The sequence below is a fragment of the Hyposmocoma kahamanoa genome, unplaced genomic scaffold, assembly GCF_003589595.1.
Source record: "Hyposmocoma kahamanoa isolate Upper Pololo Valley unplaced genomic scaffold, ASM358959v1 64, whole genome shotgun sequence".
NCBI classification, from domain to species: Eukaryota; Metazoa; Arthropoda; class Insecta; order Lepidoptera; family Cosmopterigidae; genus Hyposmocoma; species Hyposmocoma kahamanoa.
Window position 1 is genome coordinate 2,547,088 of NW_020653852.1, and position 23,646 is coordinate 2,570,733.

A 23,646-nucleotide genomic window follows, 5' to 3' on the forward strand; every position below is an offset into this window, starting at 1 on the left:
TAAGTATAATCGCTTTATATGAAATGTAATTGTCATGCGATTACTTGGTACTCTTTAGGGAAAAGTAAATCATGTTAGAAGGTAGGGTTTTACTCCTGGTGACTAAGACTAAAGTTTTTTAAAGAGATTAGAAACCAAATATAACATATTAAGGTCACTAAACTCTTAACTGTCTAAAAAAATTGGTACTGAATTTGTTCAAAATATTTCTTCGATATGAATCAAGCTTGAATTTCCGTTTTCCCGCCGCCATTTTTCTTTCGCCACGGTTTTTCAGATTTAAAAACTATTAGTCATATAACCAACTAGGTAACAATAAAATTTTGTTACTCATTCACAGAATTAAAACAAAAATCTACAAAACTTAGAATAAATCCTAGGAAGCCAACTAACAGTTGCATCACGTTTATTTATTTACCATGCTTTCTGTCACCCCAATTCCTGGCACTTGGCCCATGAGAATACAAGCACGTTATTTAATTGTAAGCTTTAGTTTCAGGAAAGGTAGATTAATTTTCTAATGCATCGAGGCGAGAAATTCAAGAACTACGCAACATTTACCAAGAACGGCGGCACTAATCCTCGAAGAAATATGCGCTCTTCATTCATCATTGTCTTAAAATATTTTCTCACCATGAAGTCACTAGAACACTTACACTGTCCGTGAAGGTAGTTACCTTTGAGAATTCAAATAGATCGATCTTTGCGATTCCAAGCTCTGAGTGGCACTGTAACTGCTATGGACAGGCGTGTCGCTTACCAACAGGCGCATGAATAATTCGTTTCGTTACTTGGTAACGTAAAAAAGTGTTACTTTGTTATGTTGTTTATTACAAGAAACCTTACTAATATTATTACACGGCAACCTAATGCGGTATATGTAGTACATTAAACGACAAAGAACTGCAAATTAGATACACGTATACCATTAACGCTATGACTCTACCAAATACGAACATAACGTCATAAAAATTTATGTGACCATTTTCAACGCTGTGACACGCTCTATATATTTCGTCTTTTTTTTCATATTTCAGAAGAAGAGGTTTTCTTAGTGAATTATTTATTTATTCAACGTTGGCTCAAGAAACTCTAAACATAAGAAACAACAGTGTCAAACTAAAACACTGTAATATCAAAAACAGCATTTGAAACAAGCTGAAAAAGATTTTTTTTTGTAATCTTTGATGTTAATAACGTAATAGATATCAAAAAATGAATTCTATTCGGCCATTATAATTTTATTTACCAAAATATGACACAAACTGACTACGTGGCCGAACGATTAACATTGGACTGCCAGGCAGAGGTCTCAGGTTCGATTCCCGGGCCGGGAGTAATATTTGTATAGTCTACATTTATTTCTCTCGTGAATTTGGGTGTAATTTGTGTTTGTATAAGTGTGTGTCCATGGCACCCGTGACACAGGCTTTCCCTATTGCGGGGCTATGTTGAGTGTGTGCGTTATTATTATTATTTCTATTGGACAAGGAATTAATTTATTTTTCCTTAGAAACAGTTTAAAGGTTTTTGTTGTAAAATGAAGTCATAAAATATTATACCGAACCAGACTGAACCTTGCAGTGTTTTGGTTTGGTACGATAGAACATTTAAAATAAAAATTAATAATTAAAAAAAAAAACTTTATAAAAACGAATTTTTGAAACAATCTTCGCTTTTTTAAATGGGTCGTATTTTGTTAATGGATAATTCCCTCGCTCAGTTTAAAAACTGAATGATTTTTATCATTACCACGCATTTGATATGCTCATAATAAATAGAACAAGGCACATTTAATGTGTTGTCACGACGCCAGACGATGGACTGCAATTTACGAACTCTGAAGATGAATAAGAATCATGAAATTAAAAAAAAACTAGCACTAGTCGTGCATTTAGCTTTTATTACATCCTTACCCTAATATGATGTCGTTGCTAATCGAAAAACAAGTTGCAAAAAGTGTTCGCTTTCGACCGGATAAGTTTTAAATAATTTTAAAAACGTCAATTCTTTTTTCCATGTAATGAACATATTCATAGTGTAGCAGTAGAAACACCCTGTGGAAGAGTTCGTCTAGGGAAGTTTAGCCACCTTACCTATTTCTGCCGTAGTAATGTCAACATTACTGCGTTTCGTTTAAAGGTGCTGGTGAAATAGCACACGGGAATCTTGTCAACTTAAATCTCAGGGTGACGAGCGCAGTGGCAGTGTCCCTTAGATCTTTAATCACAAAGATCTGAAGGGCACTGCCATAGTATCCGTCACCTTGAGACATATGTTGACAAGTCCCACGTGTCTGTAATTTCACCAGCACCCTTTCCCTTCAAAATCGGAACGCAGTAACGCTCACCTTACTGTTTGGCGGCAGAAATAGATAAGGTGACGGTTCTAGCCTGGACGAGCTCTTTCACAAGGAGACCTATGTCTCAAGAAGCTCTGCTGCTACGTTTGGCTTCTGGTATTTTGTTATTCTTATTGTTTTTTTGTTTGGCCTTTTGATTGACTGGTAGTGAATGCCAAATGACATTGAGTTCGCCATTTGCACTTTGTTGCATTGTACTAAAAAGTTTAAATAAATAACTTTTTATGTGTCTGCATTTAATTACTTCCAATGAATATAGATTAACTAGTCATATCCTTTTAGACTGAATTATCGAAAACCTGTACAACATTTTAAATTACGTAAGCTGTCACCGTGCTCTTTTGCCATATAATGTCTAATAATTTATAATTGGAATTATATCGATACATTCTTAGAATAATAACGCATAGAAACCTAGTCCGCACACGCTAAGTGAGGCAAATTGAAGCGCGCCAAAAGGGCCTACACGAGCGGGCGGGCCTTCAGTGCTCAAGGTCAACTTGCACCGCGAACAGATCAAGAATTTTAGCTAAAAATGACGAAATGTGCGGTAAATGAGTGTAAAAATACGTCAGACAAACATAAAATAGATACTAACATCACATTCCACAAGGAAGTAACGCGTTTCAACTTGTATTTTTATATAAATATTCACTAAAACCGAAAATTAACCTACTACTAAAACTAGCCTACATGAATTTGATTTTTGCCTCACTTGTGACAGTTCGTTTGATATGAAACTATCATTCTATGCGTTATTATTCTAAGGATACATTAATACAAATATTTTTACTTGAAGTTATGCTACTTTTTTTAACTTTAAGTGTGTGACAGTATTCTATACGAACTCGTTAACATTTCATTTACTATATAATATTATATTTATGTAAATATGTAAGTAACTTTTTGTGTCTGACTGTAGCGTGTTGTCTCAAACTGTAAACTGGGGCAATACATTAGCGCTAGCCATTTGCTTATTGATTGTATTAATAAATAAACCTAGATTAAATTACATAATTTTTTTTTTAGTTATTTTTACAAAATGTGCTTTAGTGGATATATGAAATATTTGAGAGTTTGTAGAATCCGATGTTGGATTTATTTCCATGGAATAAAGCAACTACTATTGTCAATTCCATAATTGACATATTTGTTTTTAATGTGTCTAAGTATACGTCAATATATTATGTTTACTTTTATTGTGTCGCTATATATGTGTGCTGTTGTGAACGACAATTCCAAAATAAACTTTCATTAAAACACGTGTATAATATTCTCACAATTAAAAATGAATTTTATTGCTTACATAAACACGTCACCTATTCAAATTTACGAATAAAGGTATTTACATTTTTAGTGAGTGGGTAGGACATAACTACATCGTTTCATTTCCACGGAAGTTGTCAGTTCCTCTGTGGCACCTGGCATTTATCCAGCTGAGAGCAATTACAACTCGAGTATATCCCAATTTATCATTAGTTACCATGCGTCGTGCATTGACTCATGCGCATGCGAGTTGTTTTTCTACGCTTTCTCCCTCACGGTCAGGGTTTTTCTTGCCGTTGTTAGGTCTCCAAGTTTACTCCATTAATGTAATTTATAGTCGTAGGACTAAAGGTGACAAACGTTCCAGTTCATCTTACTCTAGGTACCATATGTTATGAGTTCTTTTTTCATGATATCAAGCGACACGCCTGTTAATAGCAGTTGCAGTGCCACTCAGAGTTTCAAATCGCAAAGATCAAAGGGACACAGCCACTACGCCCGTCACCTTGAGACATAAGTTGATAAGTTCGGAATGCAGTAACGCTTACATTACTGCTTGGCGGCAGAAATAGGTAAGGTGGCAGCACGTCTCTGGACGTACTCTTTCACAAGGAGTTCTACTGCTACAAAATTTTACGATAAAGGTAAATGTTGTTTTGTTTCGTAAAACAATATTTAATTTGCTATATTCCCGCTTCGGGAATGTTTGCGTACGCGCGAATAGACGATTATTTTACCCTAGTCCTAGTCCCCAGGCCATGTAGTCAGACTTGCATTCAGTAGTTTTTGAGTTTATCGCGATCGTACAGACAGACAGACGTAGTGAATATAAATTACATTTCTAATTTTTTAATTTTTTAAATTTAATTTAATGTCCTTAACAATATTCTTTGTGTTGGAAAAAAGAAAATACAATTACAATTAAAATCTAACATCATATCCAAATAACAAAACGAAAATAAATTAATATATTAACTATGTAGTCATTAGTGCAAAATAATTATAATAATACAATAACAATAACGATGTCAATTTAAATGTCATCGGCATGGTTCAATACAAATTAAACGCAAAATAATAACAATAATACAATAATGTCAAATAATAATAATCAATAACAATGTCAAATTATGAATCCTTATCCTCGTTAAATACAATTTAATTTAATGTCACAACAAATTCATCAATACAATAAAATGATTTTTCCAATAAGAAACATTATAGATATGTAACGTATCTATAGTTTATACATAAAAATGTACAAAAGTGATTTAGGAAGATTATTGTTATACGATGCGGTGCAATGCGGCCCTCCATAATATGCGTGATCCTTTAGAATATTTAGGTACTTTGAATTATTTCTTGTCATCGTCAGTAAATTTTTTGTCACGATTGGTCGTCCCTAAAATGTGGCCACCCTAGGCCCGGGCCTACTGGGTCTTAGGGCAAATCTGCCACTGATTATACTATCATGAGCAAAAAGACGCGCTTGCTCTGCTGACAATCTGTTGTCAATCTGGAAAACCGTGGTCACTACCACGTACCATCACTCGGTACGCTCCCCCTAATATGCGCCATTACCTTCAAATGTTATTGTTACCAGACAAGCATTTTTCAATGTTCAACATCATATTTTAGGCTTCAAAATTCGGTACGGCAGATAGGTATATCCAACATCAGACACACGTACGCGAAAACCTTCAATGCCCCAATCACAATTTATGGCCATAACGATGTTACTAACCAATTTATGTACCCTGTTAATAAATACAATAAAAAGGTATGTAGTAAACATAACGAAGCTTAGTTAGCGGCATGTAAAACAAAAATGTTGAAGTAACTTTAAACAAGCAATAAAATTGCGAATTTTAATTACATTATACAGTTTTGTTTCAGTTAGGTTGATATACATCCTAAAAGTTAATCACTACTTTGGTCCTATACAGAACAAGTACCAACTAATAAACATTCATATAACCGTCTAAGACCCAGCAAACTACAACGGAAAACCAATCTAATGCAAAACGTAGAAGCGGTGGTGACCAGTTCGCGACCTTCTAGAAAATCAGCATGTTTTAATGGATTTCAGATCCCTTTTTAATGCTTAGTAAACGGCTGTTTGCATTGTTTCCAGAGTATGCCTTCTCGATCTTTGGCCTGAGGTGCTGCAACAAGGCATTAATGTTATATCTAAACGCATTTATGTTTATATGTATAGGTAATAGTAAATCAATATCCAATAATAGTTATTTGTTATGCAAAGCTGCAAAATTGTTGTTTGACCCGAGTGCTTGTATTGAAACCTAAGCAAGCGAAGGATTCTAAGGGTCGTATTCCAGGACTCTACTCAATGCTCAAGTCAGGATTTGAGCAGACTTGAGTATGAGTTCAAGCACTGGAAATACGACCCTAATGGCAAGGAGTTGAGTATGATTTTCAGTGCTCACTGCAATACTCAAGTCCTGATTTGAGTATTGAGTAGAGTTCTGGAATACGACCCTAAGTATCTATAGTCCGTTTTTATTGAAGATGGAAAAATTTGACATTTGCAGGGTTGCCAATTTTCGTAAAATTTTAAATAGTCATGTAGCTATTGTCGATAGATTTATCGATAGGCTGGAAAGATGATAATAGTTTCCAAAAAATGTATGAATTGTGAGACTTATAACATTCTAATGATTAGTAATTGCGTTATCGCCGTCTTTACTCTTATTTTGACGTTTGGCCCGCGAGTATCAAAATCAATTCGTAAAGTATCTACAGACGCACGTTCAAATAATTGCCCTATAGTAGACTATGTAGAATACCACCTGAACTCGTTTTTATTCATATACATTTTTAATAATGATAGTTGGATTTGATTATCTATACTGAATTAAAATGAAAAACCACAAAATTTCCCTTTTTGATTTTTAATAGATGTGATGAACTTACAAAAGTTGACAATTCAAATGTACTTAACAACGTACGTAACAATAACGTGAACTAACAAAAGAAACGTAATAAGCGCGAGCGCAAGTTAGCACATCCGAACAAGCCAAAGAGTGGTAGTCGAATGCGGCAAATTCAGCCAGCCCGCTGTGCCCGTGCGGCATTTTATTTATTTGTTTAAATTTTAGTAGCTACTTTTGTCTATAATAAGTAATATAATAACGACTCGCATATACCAATTACCAGCATAAGTAAAGATGACGTATATTTTTATTATACAGTTTTTTACGTTTTTCAATGTTAATTTATAATAAAAAAAATAAAAGCAATAGTAGCCCAGCAGTGGCACGAATAATGGGCCGATGATGATTCAAATTTAACAAGTTCGGACAATCATTGCGTAAGCGTAACCAATATTCAGTCGATAATTCATTCATTCATTCATTCATATTTATCGACTGCAATCACTAGCTACTTGAGAACGGGCAACACTTTTGCGCAATGAATTGTCAAATATTTCCATCTTCAATAAAAACGGACTATAACAATGTAACAGTAAGCAGCGTAACAATGACGTGCCCTATTGTAATGAAATGAAAAATGCATATTTGTGCAATTTTTCGGTATCAAACGATTCAAATTTTTTAGATACCCTGTGGTCGTATCAACTATTAAGTAATCTGTGACCAGCACGGGTACAGAAATGATATATAACTAGATTTATAAAAAAATATTGCACGTTACAATGGTTTATGTCGCTTTACTGTGGTTACTGGGAATTAAGGAATAAAAAAAAAATTATTTTTATGTGAAAAATGTATGTGAATGCAAAATATTAGTGTGGTTTATATTTATTGTTGATCAATGCTCGCCCAGAGTACGATCCTATTCCTACATCAAGTATTTATTCCTATTGCAACTGACCGCGCAGGGTTCGCGTACGAGTGTGATGTTCTTTATTTTGACAGAAATGTAACTCTAAATCTATTATTTAACTCACAAATTAGAAATATATGGTAAGAATCAGGTTCATCTTCTCGCTCGGAAACCCATCTGATTTCGAGACTACCCACCCGACAGGTTCAAAAACGGAATCAAAATCAGCATACTGATCTTTGAATGCGATATTTTCGTTATTATGTACACTGGGTGTTTGCGTGATTATAGGGATATTGTCTGAGTCTAAATCACTTCACATATTATGTACATTTAGATGTACGTACACCGGCCTTAGGAGGATAAATTTCAAAAAACTTCACTTAATAAAACAAAACTCAAAACAAAAAGGGAAATTAGTGTATTACGGCATGATTGCCTGGGCAGACAAATTCATAGTAATCAGATGACCTTGGGTTCTCCGATGGCGAATCAATAGGGCTGGCATTCTTTATTAGACTTCCTTAATTTACTTGATAAATTTTGATATAAAAAAATACTCATATCCAGGAAATATAATATCTTGCGCAATAAAGGAAGCAATGTAATATTATCTATAGAATGGTATTTGTTATCTATATCTAGGCTTTTTTTATTACTTTAACAAGACTTTAACATCATAAATAGTATTCGCCTATATTCAAATAGTGCTTCATCAAATTAAAATGTTATTCTAACCTTGAATTTATTTTTTTGTGTATTTTGTAATAAATCAAACAAAATTAGTGGTTGTTCGTATTTAACGTAAAAATGCTATCCGGACTATCCGGTTATATTTCGCATGTTTTTAATAAAAATTATTAATTGCAAAAACGTTGTCAATATTTATTTTAAAATTATACAGATATTTGGAGGACAAAAACCACACTTTATAATACAAATCGTACGATTTTTTTTATATTGACAGGACAGCCCTAACGTACCCCTCTCGTAAAATGTTGGAAACCCCTGAACTCGCCCTTGCGACGCCCTCGAACCCTCTGTATATGTGTCTACCACAAAGGGGACCTATTGCCCTACCACCTACACCGAAATTGATACGATCAAATACTTTTATCACTTGAAAAAATGCGAGCGGCATTCGTAAAGCGTAGATATCCATCACTTTGTTGCTGTATGTCTTCAGCAGGTTTGTACCTACTGCTCGGCCGAACGTAGTGAAATTATACTAATGTTATTAGTATTATCTTTTATATATATAACCTATGTTTCCACAAATAAATGATTACGTAATCTTTATGCTTATCCCGATCGAAACAGTGGATCGGCATTTTGTACTTTCGACTCTGTGCCTACTCAGTCATTATTTTTATAAGTTTGACGACAACACGAATATGAAAATACGCTGAGAAGCTTATTATTGAATAATAATTTACTATACTGTAAAGACCCACCGACCTGACGTTTATAGAAACGGTGACCATTGTTTGATTTTTTTTTGTAATACGAGTACTAAATTTACACATTTAGTATTGTGATATCGGTATGGTCAGATATCCACCACCATTACTTGAGCCTCTAATAGTTCATTACCAGACATGGGAAGGACAAAAAATGGATCAATATTCATTTAGTTTTTTAATAATTTCTACAAAACTAAACGTGTCATGGAAATCCAGAATAATATTTAAGATTATTGGGGCTTATGTAAAAAAATAAGGGAGGTATCACACTTATTATGCATAAGAGCCACACCAAGCATGACATTTTGGACTTCGGGCCGTTGGTTGTTACCGCAAGAGGCATAAAATTGAATTGAAATCTTAAGTGTCAAGCTACGCGGTTATAACCGTGCGGTGACGGATTAGAATACAATTCACCGCCCCTCTCTTCCCGTGGGTGTCGTAAGAGGCGACTAAGGGATATTGAGCAACCAGCTGCTCCACTGGTGGTAGGGCTTGAAAACCCGCCTGGTTAGTGACCACCGTGCGCATGATGGAAAACCCGCCAAGTATTCGCTAGTCGGATGCGTTCCGGAATCAGTCAGCGTACAACCAGAGCCCGAGGGAACGCTGCCGCGACATTTGTGGTCTGTGGAGGCTTCCGCCGAACCAGTGCCAGGACAACTGCATTGACCCGCCGGCCAGGGAGACCCGTAGAAACGGTTGTTCCGCTGGCCGCCCGCGGTACAGTACAGGGGCCCAAGCGTGCTTAACCAGCTCGTGAGGCTGCCTCACCATGCCGCGCATAATCTCGGTGTGGTTCGTCGTGCCGGTTGGTGACCGGGAGGTGGGGTCCCGGCGGCCATTCCCGGGGGGGTTCGGGGGCCCTTCCGTCCGGCGGATCAGCGCAACTTGTCTGTAGGCAAGTCTCTGGGGAAGCAGGCTCCGCGATTTGACCGCTTGTGTCGCGGCACTGTTTTCTCGCTTCATGCCTCTTTTTCCCTCCAACATGTTGGCGCAAAGTACAAATTTCGGTCGTACAGCGGTGCACACCCCCACCACTAAAGCGCTCTTTAAGGTGGAGTTCACGAACATTCGAGGACTCCACAGTAACATCCACGCCGTCCATCAACATCTTGAGACGGCTCGACCAGAAATGCTGTTCCTTACGGAGACGCAAATACTCTGCCCGGCTGACAGCAGCTACTTGAATTACCCTGGCTATATGCTTGAAGAGTCCTTCAGAGCGAAAGCTGGGGTCTGCTTGTTTGTCCGGGCAGATGTTTGCTGTCGCCGTCTGCGTCATTTGGAGGACCCCTCCTTCTCCATCCTTGGGGTACATGTTGACCTGGGCAGTCATTGCCGTGTCTACATGTGCCTCTACAGATCCCACCACGGCGACATGGAGACAACTCGTCTCATGGACCACCTTACTCGGGCGGCAGATGACGCGCAGGCGCAGTTTCCTACAGCGGAATTGGTGTTTTTAGGGGACTTCAATGCTCACCACGAGTCGTGGTTAAGTTCCTCTAAAACTGACCATGCTGGAAGAACTGCCCACACATTCGCTCTCACACACGATTTAACCCAACTGGTGAATCAGCCCACCCGGATTCCAGATAGGGTTGGTGACGCGCCCTCTTTGTTGGACCTTCTGCTGACGTCTCGCCCGGCTGGATATCGGGTGGTGGTCCAAGCCCCTCTGGGCACTTCGGATCACTGCTTGATATCCACTAAAGTGGCAACGTTACTGCCACCACCACCTACTGTGGCTAAACGCCGCATTTGGCATTATGCGTCGGCAGATTGGGACGGTATGCGGGACTATTTTGCATCCGTTCCCTGGCGGCAGCGCTGTTTTAGTGAGGTGGATCCAACAGCTAGCGCGACTGCCGTTGCTGATGAGATCTTAATCGGGATGGAATACTACATCCCGCATTCGGATCTCGTCAGTAAAGGGAGGCGCAACCGCTGGTTCAACCGCGAGTGTGCTGTGGCTGTTGAGAACAAACAGACTGCATACCGCGCTTGGATCAGGGGTCTAGCTTCAGACGATCCCAATACGAACTCACTTAAAACAGCCTACAATAATGCCACCAGGTCTTGCAAAAGAGCGTACATCAGAGCGGATGCTCAGCGCGTCGCACGAGTTGGCCAAGAACTCTTGACGCATCCCACAGGTAGTCGTAGCTACTGGCGTCTGGCCAGAGCCGTTGCGTCGAACTTCTGCCAGCCCTCGCTGCCACCGCTGAGATATTCTGACGGCAATCTAGCCCACAAGCCGCAAGATAAAGCCGACCTGTTGGCAAATCTGTTTGCGGCTAACTCCTGTCTCGACGACTGTAACGCACAGCCACCAACTCTACCTCACTGTGGCTACACGATGTCTGATATTCGTATCAGACAATGCGATGTGCGTACGCAGCTGCAGTCTCTCGACGTCCGGAAAGCTAGTGGTCCTGATGGTATCCCAGCGATTGTACTTAGGAATTGCGCAGCTGAGTTGACTCCCGTGCTAACGCGACTGTATCGTCTGTCGCTCTCTTCAGGTCGTGTGCCGGACTCTTGGAGAGAGGCTAATGTGCAACCAGTTCCCAAAAAACGACCGATCAGACCCGCATAATTACCGTCCCATAGCCATTACTTCCATAATATGCAAGGTTTTAGAGCGGATCCTTAATAAACAACTGACCCAATACCTAGAAGATCACTCCATAATTAATGATCGGCAGTATGGGTTTCGTCCGAAACGATCAACGGGTGACCTTCTAGCGTACTTATCGCATATTTGGGGTGAGGCTATAGACAAACGTGGCGAATCGTTGGCTGTTAGCCTCGATATAGCCAAAGCGTTCGATCGGGTCTGGCACAAAGCTCTTCTCTCCAAGCTCCCGGCGTACGGTTTGCCAGCCCAGTTATGCAGCTGGATTGCCGATTTCCTTCGTGAGCGGAGAATTCGCGTCGTTTCTGACGGCAGCATTTCGAGGTTCGTGAATGTGAACGCCGGCGTACCGCAGGGATCCATCCTATCTCCCACGCTTTTCCTTCTGCATATCAATGATATGCTTCCACTTGGGAATATTCATTGTTATGCAGATGATAGCACTGTTCATGGGGGATATCATGGATTCCCCGCAGCTGGGCGCGCCGATACTGACAGAGAGCGATCTGATCTTGTCGTTGAGCTCAATAGGATATTGGACCTCATATTTGCATGAGTTCAACGCCAAGAAAACACAGGTTTACGCGTTAACAACAAAATTGTCGCCGTTCCTTCCCATGCCTTCTCTGATGAGCACAGCACTTTCACCTCGGAGCAGTTTCACCTTGCTCGGTATGGAAATCTGCTGTGATTTGAATCCAAGGAGCTACATCGAATCTGTGATCAAATAGCCTCACGGAAACTCGGAGTCCTGAACAAGGTGCGACGTTTTTTCGCGCCGGACCAGTTATGCCTGCTGTACAAAACACAGGTCCGGTCTTGCGTTGAGTATTGTTCGCACTTGTGGGACGGCTCCGCCAAGTACCTACTCGATGCCTTGGATAAATTACAGCGTCGTGCTACTAGAATTATAGGCGACGAAGAGGTCTCATCACGCCTTGAACCTCTGCAACTGCGTAGAGATGTTGCATCGCTTAGCGCCTTTTACCGCATGTACCATGGTGAGTGCTCTGAGGAGCTGTTCAACCTCATCCCCCCTTCCCCGTTCCTGCTCAGAAGCACGCGTGCTGGCCTTCGTAGTCACCGTTTCACTACCTGCCGCATTCCATCGCGTACTAAAAGGTTCGGTGGCTCCTTTCTCTGCCGCACGGTTGACAAATGGAACTCCCTTCCGGCACATGTCTTCCCTCCCTCTTATGATATGGGGTCCTTCAAACGAGGCGTGAAGAGGCATATTGTAGGCAGGCAGGGTGGAGGCGGCTAGTGCAGTGAGGATTCCATCGCTGCACTAGGTTCCTTCGCGTTTGGATACCACTTTCCACTTAACATCAGGTGGAGTGGAGTCATTTGCCTGTCAGGTATAAAAAAAAAAAAAAAAAAAAAAACGCGCTCTTGACCCTGCATAAAGATGACTGATGGAATTTTACTTTGATGTACAGTATCAAAAACGTGTTAGGTTAAGAGGTTAAATAAGGAATTAGCAGCAAGCCATGGGAGTCGCCGGGAAAGACACTATGTTGATGGACCTAGAAATCCTTAAATATTAGTTGGAGCGTGGTCACCGCCCGCCCTACGCCCAATTTCTCGGAACTAGCGTGTCGCGCGCCAGACAACTGGCCTCGCCTGCTAAATTTTGGCTGCCGACACCCACTAGGGATTAATTTTTCCGAAGTAACAATGTTCATAACGTAACTACGCTCTCTGGGGCGTTTTCAATTAGCATCATTTATAACTTACTAATCACCTACCTATGTCTATGTTTTTTTCTGTTTCTGTGGAAAGTTGCATTAAGTTACTGTTTGAGATACATCTTTTAGATACACCTATACTTTTAACTATGTGAATAAATATTGTAAACCCAACACTCATGAAATATTAGTCTCATTTCCTTTAAATTAAAAAAATGTATATTTTTATTAGGAAGTACATAGCGACATCTATATTTGAGTAGAAGAAATAATACGTTGCCTAAATTGATTTATACTGCCATCTATTGTTGAATAGACGAAGTTTTTTTATATTTATTTCGTGACGGATACGAATACACGAAGTTGTTAATAGTGTTGCCCGTGCATTAAAAAGATTAACAATGATGATGATTTGTTAAAATATTACAAATAAATATTAAAATACTCATAGTTTGCACTTTTTACAGTTCACTGGCTTTTATTACTGAGCTATTCATACAATGAGATTTCGACGGCAAAAAGTTTCTAATATTCGTTATGGCAACAAATTTGTTTAGTTTATGGTACATTTGACATTTGACAGAAGGAGTCCACATCCGGCCCACGAACGAGAAACGGGGTCTTTTTCAAGCGTACGCCATTGCTGGCGTATGGTAGTTTATTATATTGAAACGAAAATCAAAAACCATCCAATATGGTAAGTGTCTAAAATCATCGCTGTGCTAAGAAATGTGTAGCTTTACCTCTGTGCCTTCGTATGTAGTGTTTATTTTGCGAATAACTTGTAATTCTGACAAATAAAACTTATTTCTCACGTCGGTTGTCTTTGTGGTCGGATGACGTTTTCAAAGTGTTACAGTGAAATAACGAAGTGTTTGTGATACGAACGAGAACGCCAGTAACGGTTTACATTGTAGACGGTTGCGAACAGAGTTAAAAATGCATCCTATTTCGAAAATGCAACGTGCGTGTGACAATGACAAGTGTTGGAACATCTGTGTTGTGGCTAGCAAGATGTTGACGAAATTTTGGTCTTGTGCAGGTGAATTTCACGGTAGACGAGATCCGGGCCATGATGGACAAGAAGAAGAACATCAGGAACATGTCTGTCATTGCCCACGTTGACCATGGCAAGTCAACGTTGACAGATTCACTGGTGTCGAAGGCCGGTATCATAGCAAATGCGCGTGCCGGCGAGACTCGCTTCACTGACACCCGTAAGGATGAACAGGACAGATGTATCACTATCAAGTCTACGTGAGTACTCTTGAAAACACCGCATGGTAAAATAACCTTTCATATCATGGTTAGAGCCATGTTGGTAAGCATTTCCGTCGCCCTAGTTGCTTAAGAAGCTGCAACAACCTTGATCTTAGTTGTCCATTTCTTATTGTTATGCAATACACATGAAAACAATATCATAATATGCTGATTGCACCATATTCTTTATTACTCACTGGTGCCCTTTGTTTGCATAGAAGAAGTACATCGAGTAGACTATTGTAGAATGCTAATTTTCATAGTTTTGTTGGTTCTCCATACAAACTTTCATACCCTATTTCACTATCTCTGTCTTTCTGGATTCCATCCTGTTTAAGTGTGAAAATGTAACAGTTAGTTTTGCATTTATAATATTAGTTTGAATGATGATTGTTCTAACCTTTTAAAACTGAGAGCCTTTGACGATTTTTAAGAACGGCCATCTGATGAAAGTATTCACAATTATTGCCCTTTTAATAGTCCCCTAATTATGAATAACAGTAAACTTTCCTTGCAGCGCTATCTCTATGTTCTTCGAGCTGGAGGAGAAAGATTTAGCATTCATCACCAATCCTGACCAGCGTGAGAAAAGTGAGAAAGGTTTCTTGATCAATCTGATCGACTCACCTGGGCACGTTGACTTCTCTTCTGAGGTGACAGCTGCTCTCCGTGTCACTGATGGCGCCTTGGTCGTCGTGGACTGTGTCTCTGGTTTGTACAAATGTATTTTATTCAACATGAACTCAGGTGGTGCAAAAGGTTATAAAGATATTACTCATTTTTTTCAGATGTTTTAATGTTTCTTAAAAAAGCAAATGCAAGTTTCAATTATTACCAATCTTTACATTTTAGCATTTGCTAGAAATTACTTTTAAATATATACATTTCCAACACCAAAAACACATTATATATTTACTTCTTTGCCAATTCAATTAGATTTTGTTGGCCTTCTTTGATGATGGTGAAAGTATTCTGGAAATTGAGCTTTTACCTTTTTACAAAATACAACATTTAATGTTGCAAAGCAATTTCATAGTCAACATTACTTTGAGTAAAAATTCCTGAACATGTCTCAAAATATAACGCAAGGTGAAATTAACGGGTACGTGGGACTTGTCAATTTGTGACAACTCAGATCTTTGTAATTTAATTCTTGAGTGGCACTGCAACTGTTATGGACAGGTGTGTAGCTTACTGTCAGGAGCATGACTTGTTAGTCCCGTCACTTGATATTATAAAAAGTAATAAACTATTTAACCATGTAACAGTACCATATTGATTAACTATTGATTAATTATTGATTAACTGCCTCTGTGGCCGAACGGTTACCATGCCGGACTGCCACGCAGAGGTCCCAGGTTCGATTCTCAGGCCGGGAGAAATAGTTGTATGGCCTACAATTATTTCTCTCGTGAGTTTGGGTGTAATTTGTGGTTGTCTATGTGTGTGTCCATGGCACCCGCGACACAGGGTTTTCCCTAGTGCGGGGCTATGTTGAGTGTGTGCGTTATTTATTTATAAAAAAAAAAAATTGACAAAACATAAAAGTGTGAATTTCCTTATCCCAAAAGGTGTGTGCGTACAAACTGAGACCGTGCTGCGTCAGGCCATTGCTGAGCGTATCAAGCCTATCCTGTTCATGAACAAGATGGACCGCGCCCTGCTGGAGCTGCAGCTGGAATCTGAAGAGCTTTACCAAACTTTCCAGCGTATTGTGGAGAATGTGAATGTCATTATTGCTACCTACAATGATGATGGTGGCCCTATGGGTAAGTTTGACGCTAATATGCACATTCAAACCAGTACTGTCACTATTGAAAAAGTCAAGCAATATTATTATTTTTAAATTAAATACATTATACATGTAACAATATTTTGTATTATGACTTGCACTATAATTTTTCTATTAGTTAATTTTAAATAATGTTCGAGATGTTTAAAAAAAACTCTGTCACTATTCCAAATATGTTTTGTTAACTATTTGCAGTAAAAATGTTTGACTTTTTTTGCTACTTTTGTACTTAGGGACTATGCCAACATGATTGATTGACCATGTCAACATGATTGACACTTGCGCTTAGGGACTATGGGTCGTATTCCAGAACTCTACTCAATGCTCAAATCAGGACTTATTCAACCTTAGAGGATGGAAAAAAATAAAAGAAAGGAGCTGCCCTAACTACAGAATCAACGTGCTTATAACCAAAAATTTTTACATTTTACATATGGCAGATTTCTTTAGTGTTGTCTTGAATGTTGAAACTGTTTTTTTTGTTTCTTCACTTTACAGTAACCAAAGTATGCCTAGACAAACACAAGTCTAATAATTTAATCTCGAGTGGTATATTATTATTAAACCGAACGATGGCAAGGCAAATAGGCTGTCTATACGTTGGTATTGGCCTTTACCCGGCAACGTTAGACTAACATGTCATTGTATTGCAGGCTTTAAAAAAATAGTCATTTTTAATAGTTAGAGTTGTACATTGGGAAAAATCAGAAACGAGTGGATAAATTTGTTTTCAGGAACTGAGAATAACTAGTAAATGAGTCTTGTTTAATCTAAATTGAACATAAAATTATTTACCAATAAACCTAATGATGGAATAGCATTGTCATGTAATCTAGTTACATTCAAAGTTCTGTTAAAATTTGACTCTTCAAAATGAAGTGAACAAATGAAGATAGTCTTTGATCCAACGTTTATTTTCGGCAGTCCTATGATTTCCAACCTTTCTTTCTTTTTTCATTTGTAGGAAAACTTGAAATAATAAAAATAATAATAATAAAACAATAAAAACCTCGTAGTGAATTGTTTTAATAACAGAATATCGATGATATGTATGCTTACAAGATCAACACTATCTCAAAATAATTGTTAACAACAATCATCAAAATATACAAACAAACAGGCAATCTAAAATAACAAAAGCAAAATTTGGCAAGATTTATAAATAAATTACTTAAATAAGTCTAATTACATGAAATATTTGGGCTATAGTGTGATTTATAGACAAAAAAATAACACATGCCCATGAAATGTAACATTAGATTGATTTGCACTTTTTCTAAAGCCACATTCCTTAATGCTGCAGCGTCGCATTTTTATTAATACCTAATTATTCTCTCTCAATATTTTTGTCCAATTTAATTATAATATATGCGAATGATTCAATAGTACATTTGGAAAAACATTTGTTTTGACATTTGATGTACTTCCCTTTGACATTGGTATCATGTACCTCATGTACTGCGAAATGGACACGGTTGGCATTTAAGATGACGTTACGTATTTTCGATTCCCGTGTTTGACACAGACAATGTAATGCTATCTCTTTTGGCTTAAGAGGCACGTAATAAGTTAAACAAAGACAATAACATGTTTATGTTTTCGACGTCGAAATGCATCATATACATATAACGTCTGATTTATATGTGTCAACATAACATGTCCTTTAGTTTCCATAGTCTATGATGTCAACAGATTGACACTTGCACATCGACTCTATGCCAACATCTATGTTTATATTAAATGTAATTTGTTCTTGGGTTTCCATGAATAAATAAATAAACATGATTGACACTTTACACATAGCCATTGCAAAATGGTTGCACATAGGGTTTATGCCAACATGAGTGGCACTTTGCATAGATTATGCCAACTTCATCAACACTTTTGCCTATAGAGCAATCTCTAAGTAAGTGATTGTCATCTATGCCACTGTTAAGATAATGTCCGGCAGTTGTAGGGACACTAGTGTCATCTAGTAAAAACTAAGAAAAATATTGGTACATAGGATTGTGCATAGACATAGCTTTGTCACCTGAGAAGTGAAATTTGAGAAAAAAAAAAATTTCCTTTACTGACGGTATTGATTTCAATGTGCATCATCATTTCTTTTCAGCCTTACTCTTTACACAAACATTTTGTGCATTGCTTGTTTAGGCGTTAACACTTTCAGTGGGGTATTAGGCCTCATTGTTTTGATTGTAACACAGTTAACACAGGAGTAAATGTGTTAGTTATATCAGCATGTACATATTCCCACAAGACTCAGGGTCGTATTCTAGAACTCTATTCAATGCTCAAGTCAGGATTGCACTGGAAATACGACCCTAATGGCAAGGACTTGAGTATGATTTTCAGTGCTCACTGCAATACCCAAGTCCTGACTTGAGTATTGAGTAGAGTTCTGGAATATGACCCCTAATCCGGCACTAAAAGAGCCTAACTTCATTTTGCTTTATAACCAATATATTGTTATTGGTTTTTATCATACAAATTGAATTATTGACTTGCATAAGCACTGACGTCAATGCTCGCGGTATATGCTTTACATGTTGTTCTACAATACTTGATGCATGTAATAAATTGCATAATGTTTTGTCACAAATAAGTAGTAACTATTTTCTATACAAAGCTGTCTTGCACATTCTTGTGATAAGTGATTATCGTGCTACTCAGAATCGATAACATTGTCAAGGTCAACTTGACTCAGCTTAGTTTTGTTTATTTGCTTTTATAACAACACTGATAACTTCAATTTTTCGTTACCTCTAACTTAATTTTTGGACCTGTTCTGTTATTTTGTTTTTTGTTTCTTTATTTTATTTTTCACAAAATTCGTTATTTTACTTTTTTTTCCCCACAAAATTTGGGGAGCATAATATTAGTAAATAAATATGGCTGTTTACAAAAATAACAGAAAACGACCAAAAAATTAAATTGGGGTTGTGTTCATGGGAGGTATAGTTTTAATTAACTGCATTGCAGTTTTGAATATTTTAAGGTTTGAGACTAAGTTATTTAAATAAGTTTCGTTTGCTTTTTATTCCTTTCCAGATGATATGTTCCTGTTGTATTAAAGTAACTACTTAAGTGAATATAATATCAGTGAACCTATAAGACTTTTAAATTTCAGTTGTTCGTCGCAACGCAAGAGCGTTCACTGTACAAAATATTCATCCCTTCATAATGAGGAGCGCCAGAGCAAAAACTTATAAGAAATTTATTGTATTCTTCGGTTTTTGCTCCGAAACTCCCGAAGTTTAATTCTCAACACACTTTACTCTTTCCACAAGAACAATTCAATTATTGCCATTGACTGTTTGGAAGAAACGTGCTACAACCTAAACAAAGGCTTATTCATTTTTGGCTGGACTACTTTTCGTTAAATATTTCTAATAATGGCTCATTTCCAATGAATATAAAAGAAATCTGAAAGAAAAGTATAGTCTGCAATAATAGCAAATTTGGGGGAATAGGCAAAGTACGTCTGGACGCAACTGAGTGTTCCATGGACTACGTAAATAAATCTGCTACATATACGATAATTCGAAGGTATTTGGCAGGACTCCTTTTATCTAATAGACTTAATATGACCAAACGGTCATAACGTGAAAGAAATTGACAGTTTATAATAATAAGCTTTGGGGAACAGGCGAGGTGCGTGTGGACCCGAGCAAGGGCTCCGTGGGCTTCGGCTCCGGCTTGCACGGCTGGGCTTTCACGCTCAAGCAGTTCGCCGAGATGTATGCCGACAAGTTCAAGATCGACCTTATCAAGCTCATGAACAGGTATTGTACACCATTGTCAAATTCAAATTCAAAATAATCTTTATTTCATAGGTAAGCATTATTACACTTGAAATCGCCACAATATTAAACTCTACCGCTCATTCGTAAGGCAGATTCCCCTGAGAAGAATGAGCAAGAAACTCTAGGGGTTGCTCTTTGTAAATAACATTTACAATATTTATTTTTTTTATTTGAAACATCAGAGGATCGAGACTACCTCCATGAGCTAAACGGGTTACTACCACGGATTTTTGTCATCCAAGTACGCAGAAGTTGTATAATAACCTTTAGTATAATGTTTTTGTTTCACTATAGTTTTAAACCTCGTGAAAGGCAAATTTTGTATATCAACCGGAATCTTGTTATAGAAGCGTATATGTACATTGCCCCTTAAATGATTTTTTGAGTTTGTGAAGACGACTATCAAGAAAAGCTAGTTTATTTCTATTCCTCGTATTAATGTTATGTCTGTCACTATTTTTCATAAATAAATTACTATTCCTTTTAACATAAATTACATTCTCATAAATGGACTGTGAGGCTAGTGTAAGAATGTTAATTTCCTTAAACATATCTCTCATCATGTCTTAAATACTACAAACTTATTGAGTTCGTAACTGCCTCCGTGGCCGAACGGTTGCCATGCCGGACTGCCACGCAGAGGTCCCAGGTTCGATTCCCGGGCCGGGAGAAATAGTTGTATGGCCTACAATTATTTCTCTCGTGAGTTTGGGTGTAATTTGTGGTTGTCTGTGTGTGTGTCCATGGCGCCCGCGACACGGGGTTTCCCTAGTGCGGGGCTATGTTGAGTGTGTGCGTTATTTATTTATTTATTTATCTTAGGTTTTCGCGATTGTTGTTACACTTTAAATTTAAATCGCGTATATTTGTTTTTTCAAACGAACCGTTTCGGGCCCTTTACATGTTCCATGGTCACAGCTGACTGAGATATTAAAGTCATCAAAGTTATGTCTAATATAATGTAAATCATACCACCACTATATATGTAAGTATAACTTTGTAACTATAGTGAAAAATGCACTGCCGCGCTGCTTCACCTCCTTACACGCGTTCATACCTAAGCACGTGTACCGCGCCGACTTTTTAGATATAGTATTAGGCATTAGGAGTGGCACAGAAACTTGGAGGCCTATACCCAGCAGTGGGTGAAGTCAGGCTGTATATGATGATGATGATGAATAGGCATTTTGTAATTATATCAACAAACTTGATTCACGACTAAGGCCGGACTTTTTTTTGCAAATGTCCGACTTTTTGTCTGGACTGTTCAAATTTCGGAATGGTATCCCTAAACGAGTATGACACGAAGTGTACTGTAAGTATACTGTCAAAAATTGTCTAATGCTAATTATGATAGTGTTATGCAGAGGGTTAAGTGCGTATTAAGCTTGCCATTTGAGATTTAAATTGACATCTGTGTCGTTTACGATAACAACGGTCCATATTCCAATGATATGTAAGCCATATGGAGAGTCTGATTGTATTACATCGTTTATTTGCAGTATGGGATCATGTTGTTTGTTTTTCTTAAACAAAGCATATTGACGAACGAGTATCATTATTAATCAATTACGTGCTGGTGGCTGGTTTTCCGACAAGGAAAATTTTAAGTATCAAATTACTTCATATCACAATATTTTATGAATCACAGGACTTCATATCACAATAAGAAAATATAAATGAATAATAAAACAACTCTACCATTCAACTTCAAAAACTATTGAGTTACATAGCTTTAATTTTTCGTCTGCAACCTCAGCAAAAAGTGCAATTAAAATGCAGTTAAAAATGCAAAATGTCAAGAACATCACAGCTCATGACACAAAAGAACTTTGGACCCTGGAGTTGCTTGTCAAAATTTTCATCTGACTGTCGAGATGACTCAGACTGACCCTTTTGGCGCTACTCAACTTTATAAGGACGTCGAATAGTAATTATTTCGTCCCATTGATACTGGGTAAAGACCTCAATGCTATACTCCAGCGGCAGACAAGGACGAATATTAAAATTCAGCATGTATTGGTGGATCGTTCCTCTTGAACTATTTACAACGAGCTGCTGAAAGACAATTGTCAATTAATTTTCAATAACGACATCTACCGGCGTTAGTCTAAATTATTTATTTGATTATAGACGAGCAGCTTTCGCTGGTATGTCTACATCACACAGTTTTGAAATTTATATCATTGTTTTAGTTCACTTTTTAGCACTGATTCACTCTTTCGTAGCCAGTTGTCGAGCTTGTTTTTGGCGGCATTAACAGAGACAGCAGAAACAATATCTTCCGGTAGCATGTTCCAATTGTGCACCACTCTGTTGCTGAAAAAATTGTGTGCAGCACGAGTTTTGGAAGGTGCAGGTGGAACTAGTTTCAGATGGTGGCCACGTGACGGTTTAAAGTTTTTTTTTTAAAGATGTTTTGTATTGCTGGTAGGTTGTACTGACTCATCTGAATTTTATAAATCTCAATGAGGTCGTAATGAGGCGTAATACGTGTAGTCTCTCCTCATAGGATTTGAAGAGCCTGTGTGGCATTTTAGTTGCCTTCCTCTGAACGCAATTACTAATTAATTATTAAATAAATAATTAATATAAAAAATTAAATATTAAATAATTAATAATTATTAATTAATTTAAATATCTATGATGTTTGTACTGCTCTTTTGTAGAATGGCTTTTTTTAATACATCTTATCTTGTATCCTTTTGCATCACAGACTGTGGGGAGAGAACTTCTTTAACGCATCGACGAAAAAGTGGTCGAAGCAGAAGGACTCAGAAAACAAGCGTTCGTTCTGCATGTACGTGTTGGACCCTATCTACAAAGTTTTCGACGCAATCATGAACTTCAAGAAGGATGAGATAGAAAGCCTGCTCAAGAAGCTCAACATCACCATAAAGCACGAGGACTCTGACAAGGATGGCAAGGCCCTCCTCAAGGTAGACTCATTTTTTGTTTCATTCTATCAATGTCACATTATTACGATTTAAAATAATAATAGCAAAATATACTGTAACCACAAAAATAAATCAAAATAAAAAATATTCGATACATACGAGAAATTTTTCTACACATAGAATTCATTGTCCAATAAAAAGATTTCTGTCATTTTAAAACATTGCAATGCGTGTAACGATTTCTCACACGATTTCCCGAGAGATTCGAATGATCGAAAACTAGTTTATGCTTCCGTCGTCCTTTATGCGAACGTGCTGAATTTGCACCATAGTTCTTAATCTCGACAAATCCTTTTTTAAATACAGATGCATCTCAGTCCCAAGTGTTGCCAGTTACTTCCAAATAAGCATCTGGGTGTCAAAGTGGACTTACAGCATACATCTTTTTGGAATTGGTTGTTAGCTATCATAGCTTGTGACCCCATTAAAGGAAGATACAAATTCATTTACACTTGTGGAAAATTTTAAAACTGAGTACTCTTGAAAGTTGTTGACCATTGTCTGTATGTGCTGTACAGGTAGTGATGCGTTCGTGGTTGCCGGCTGGTGAGGCGCTGCTTCAGATGATTGCCATCCATCTGCCGTCACCTGTTGTCGCGCAGAA

The 23,646-nt window shown here is 37.9% G+C and overlaps 1 protein-coding gene across 1 annotated transcript in view; it reads left to right on the plus strand.

Annotated features, from left to right (window-relative positions):
* Positions 1 to 13,812: 13,812 nt before the first annotated feature.
* LOC113230805 (translation elongation factor 2-like) overlaps positions 13,813 to 23,646 on the plus strand; it is a 55,342-nt gene continuing 45,508 nt past the window's right edge. Inside the window, exons 1-7 of the mRNA XM_026464893.1 lie at positions 13,813 to 13,924; positions 14,270 to 14,484; positions 15,005 to 15,198; positions 16,059 to 16,256; positions 19,929 to 20,064; positions 22,802 to 23,024; positions 23,561 to 23,640. Of these exons, the coding sequence (XP_026320678.1) occupies positions 13,922 to 13,924; positions 14,270 to 14,484; positions 15,005 to 15,198; positions 16,059 to 16,256; positions 19,929 to 20,064; positions 22,802 to 23,024; positions 23,561 to 23,640 (1,049 nt within the window). The 5' untranslated portion in view covers positions 13,813 to 13,921. The remainder of the gene's footprint in view (positions 13,925 to 14,269; positions 14,485 to 15,004; positions 15,199 to 16,058; positions 16,257 to 19,928; positions 20,065 to 22,801; positions 23,025 to 23,560; positions 23,641 to 23,646) is intronic.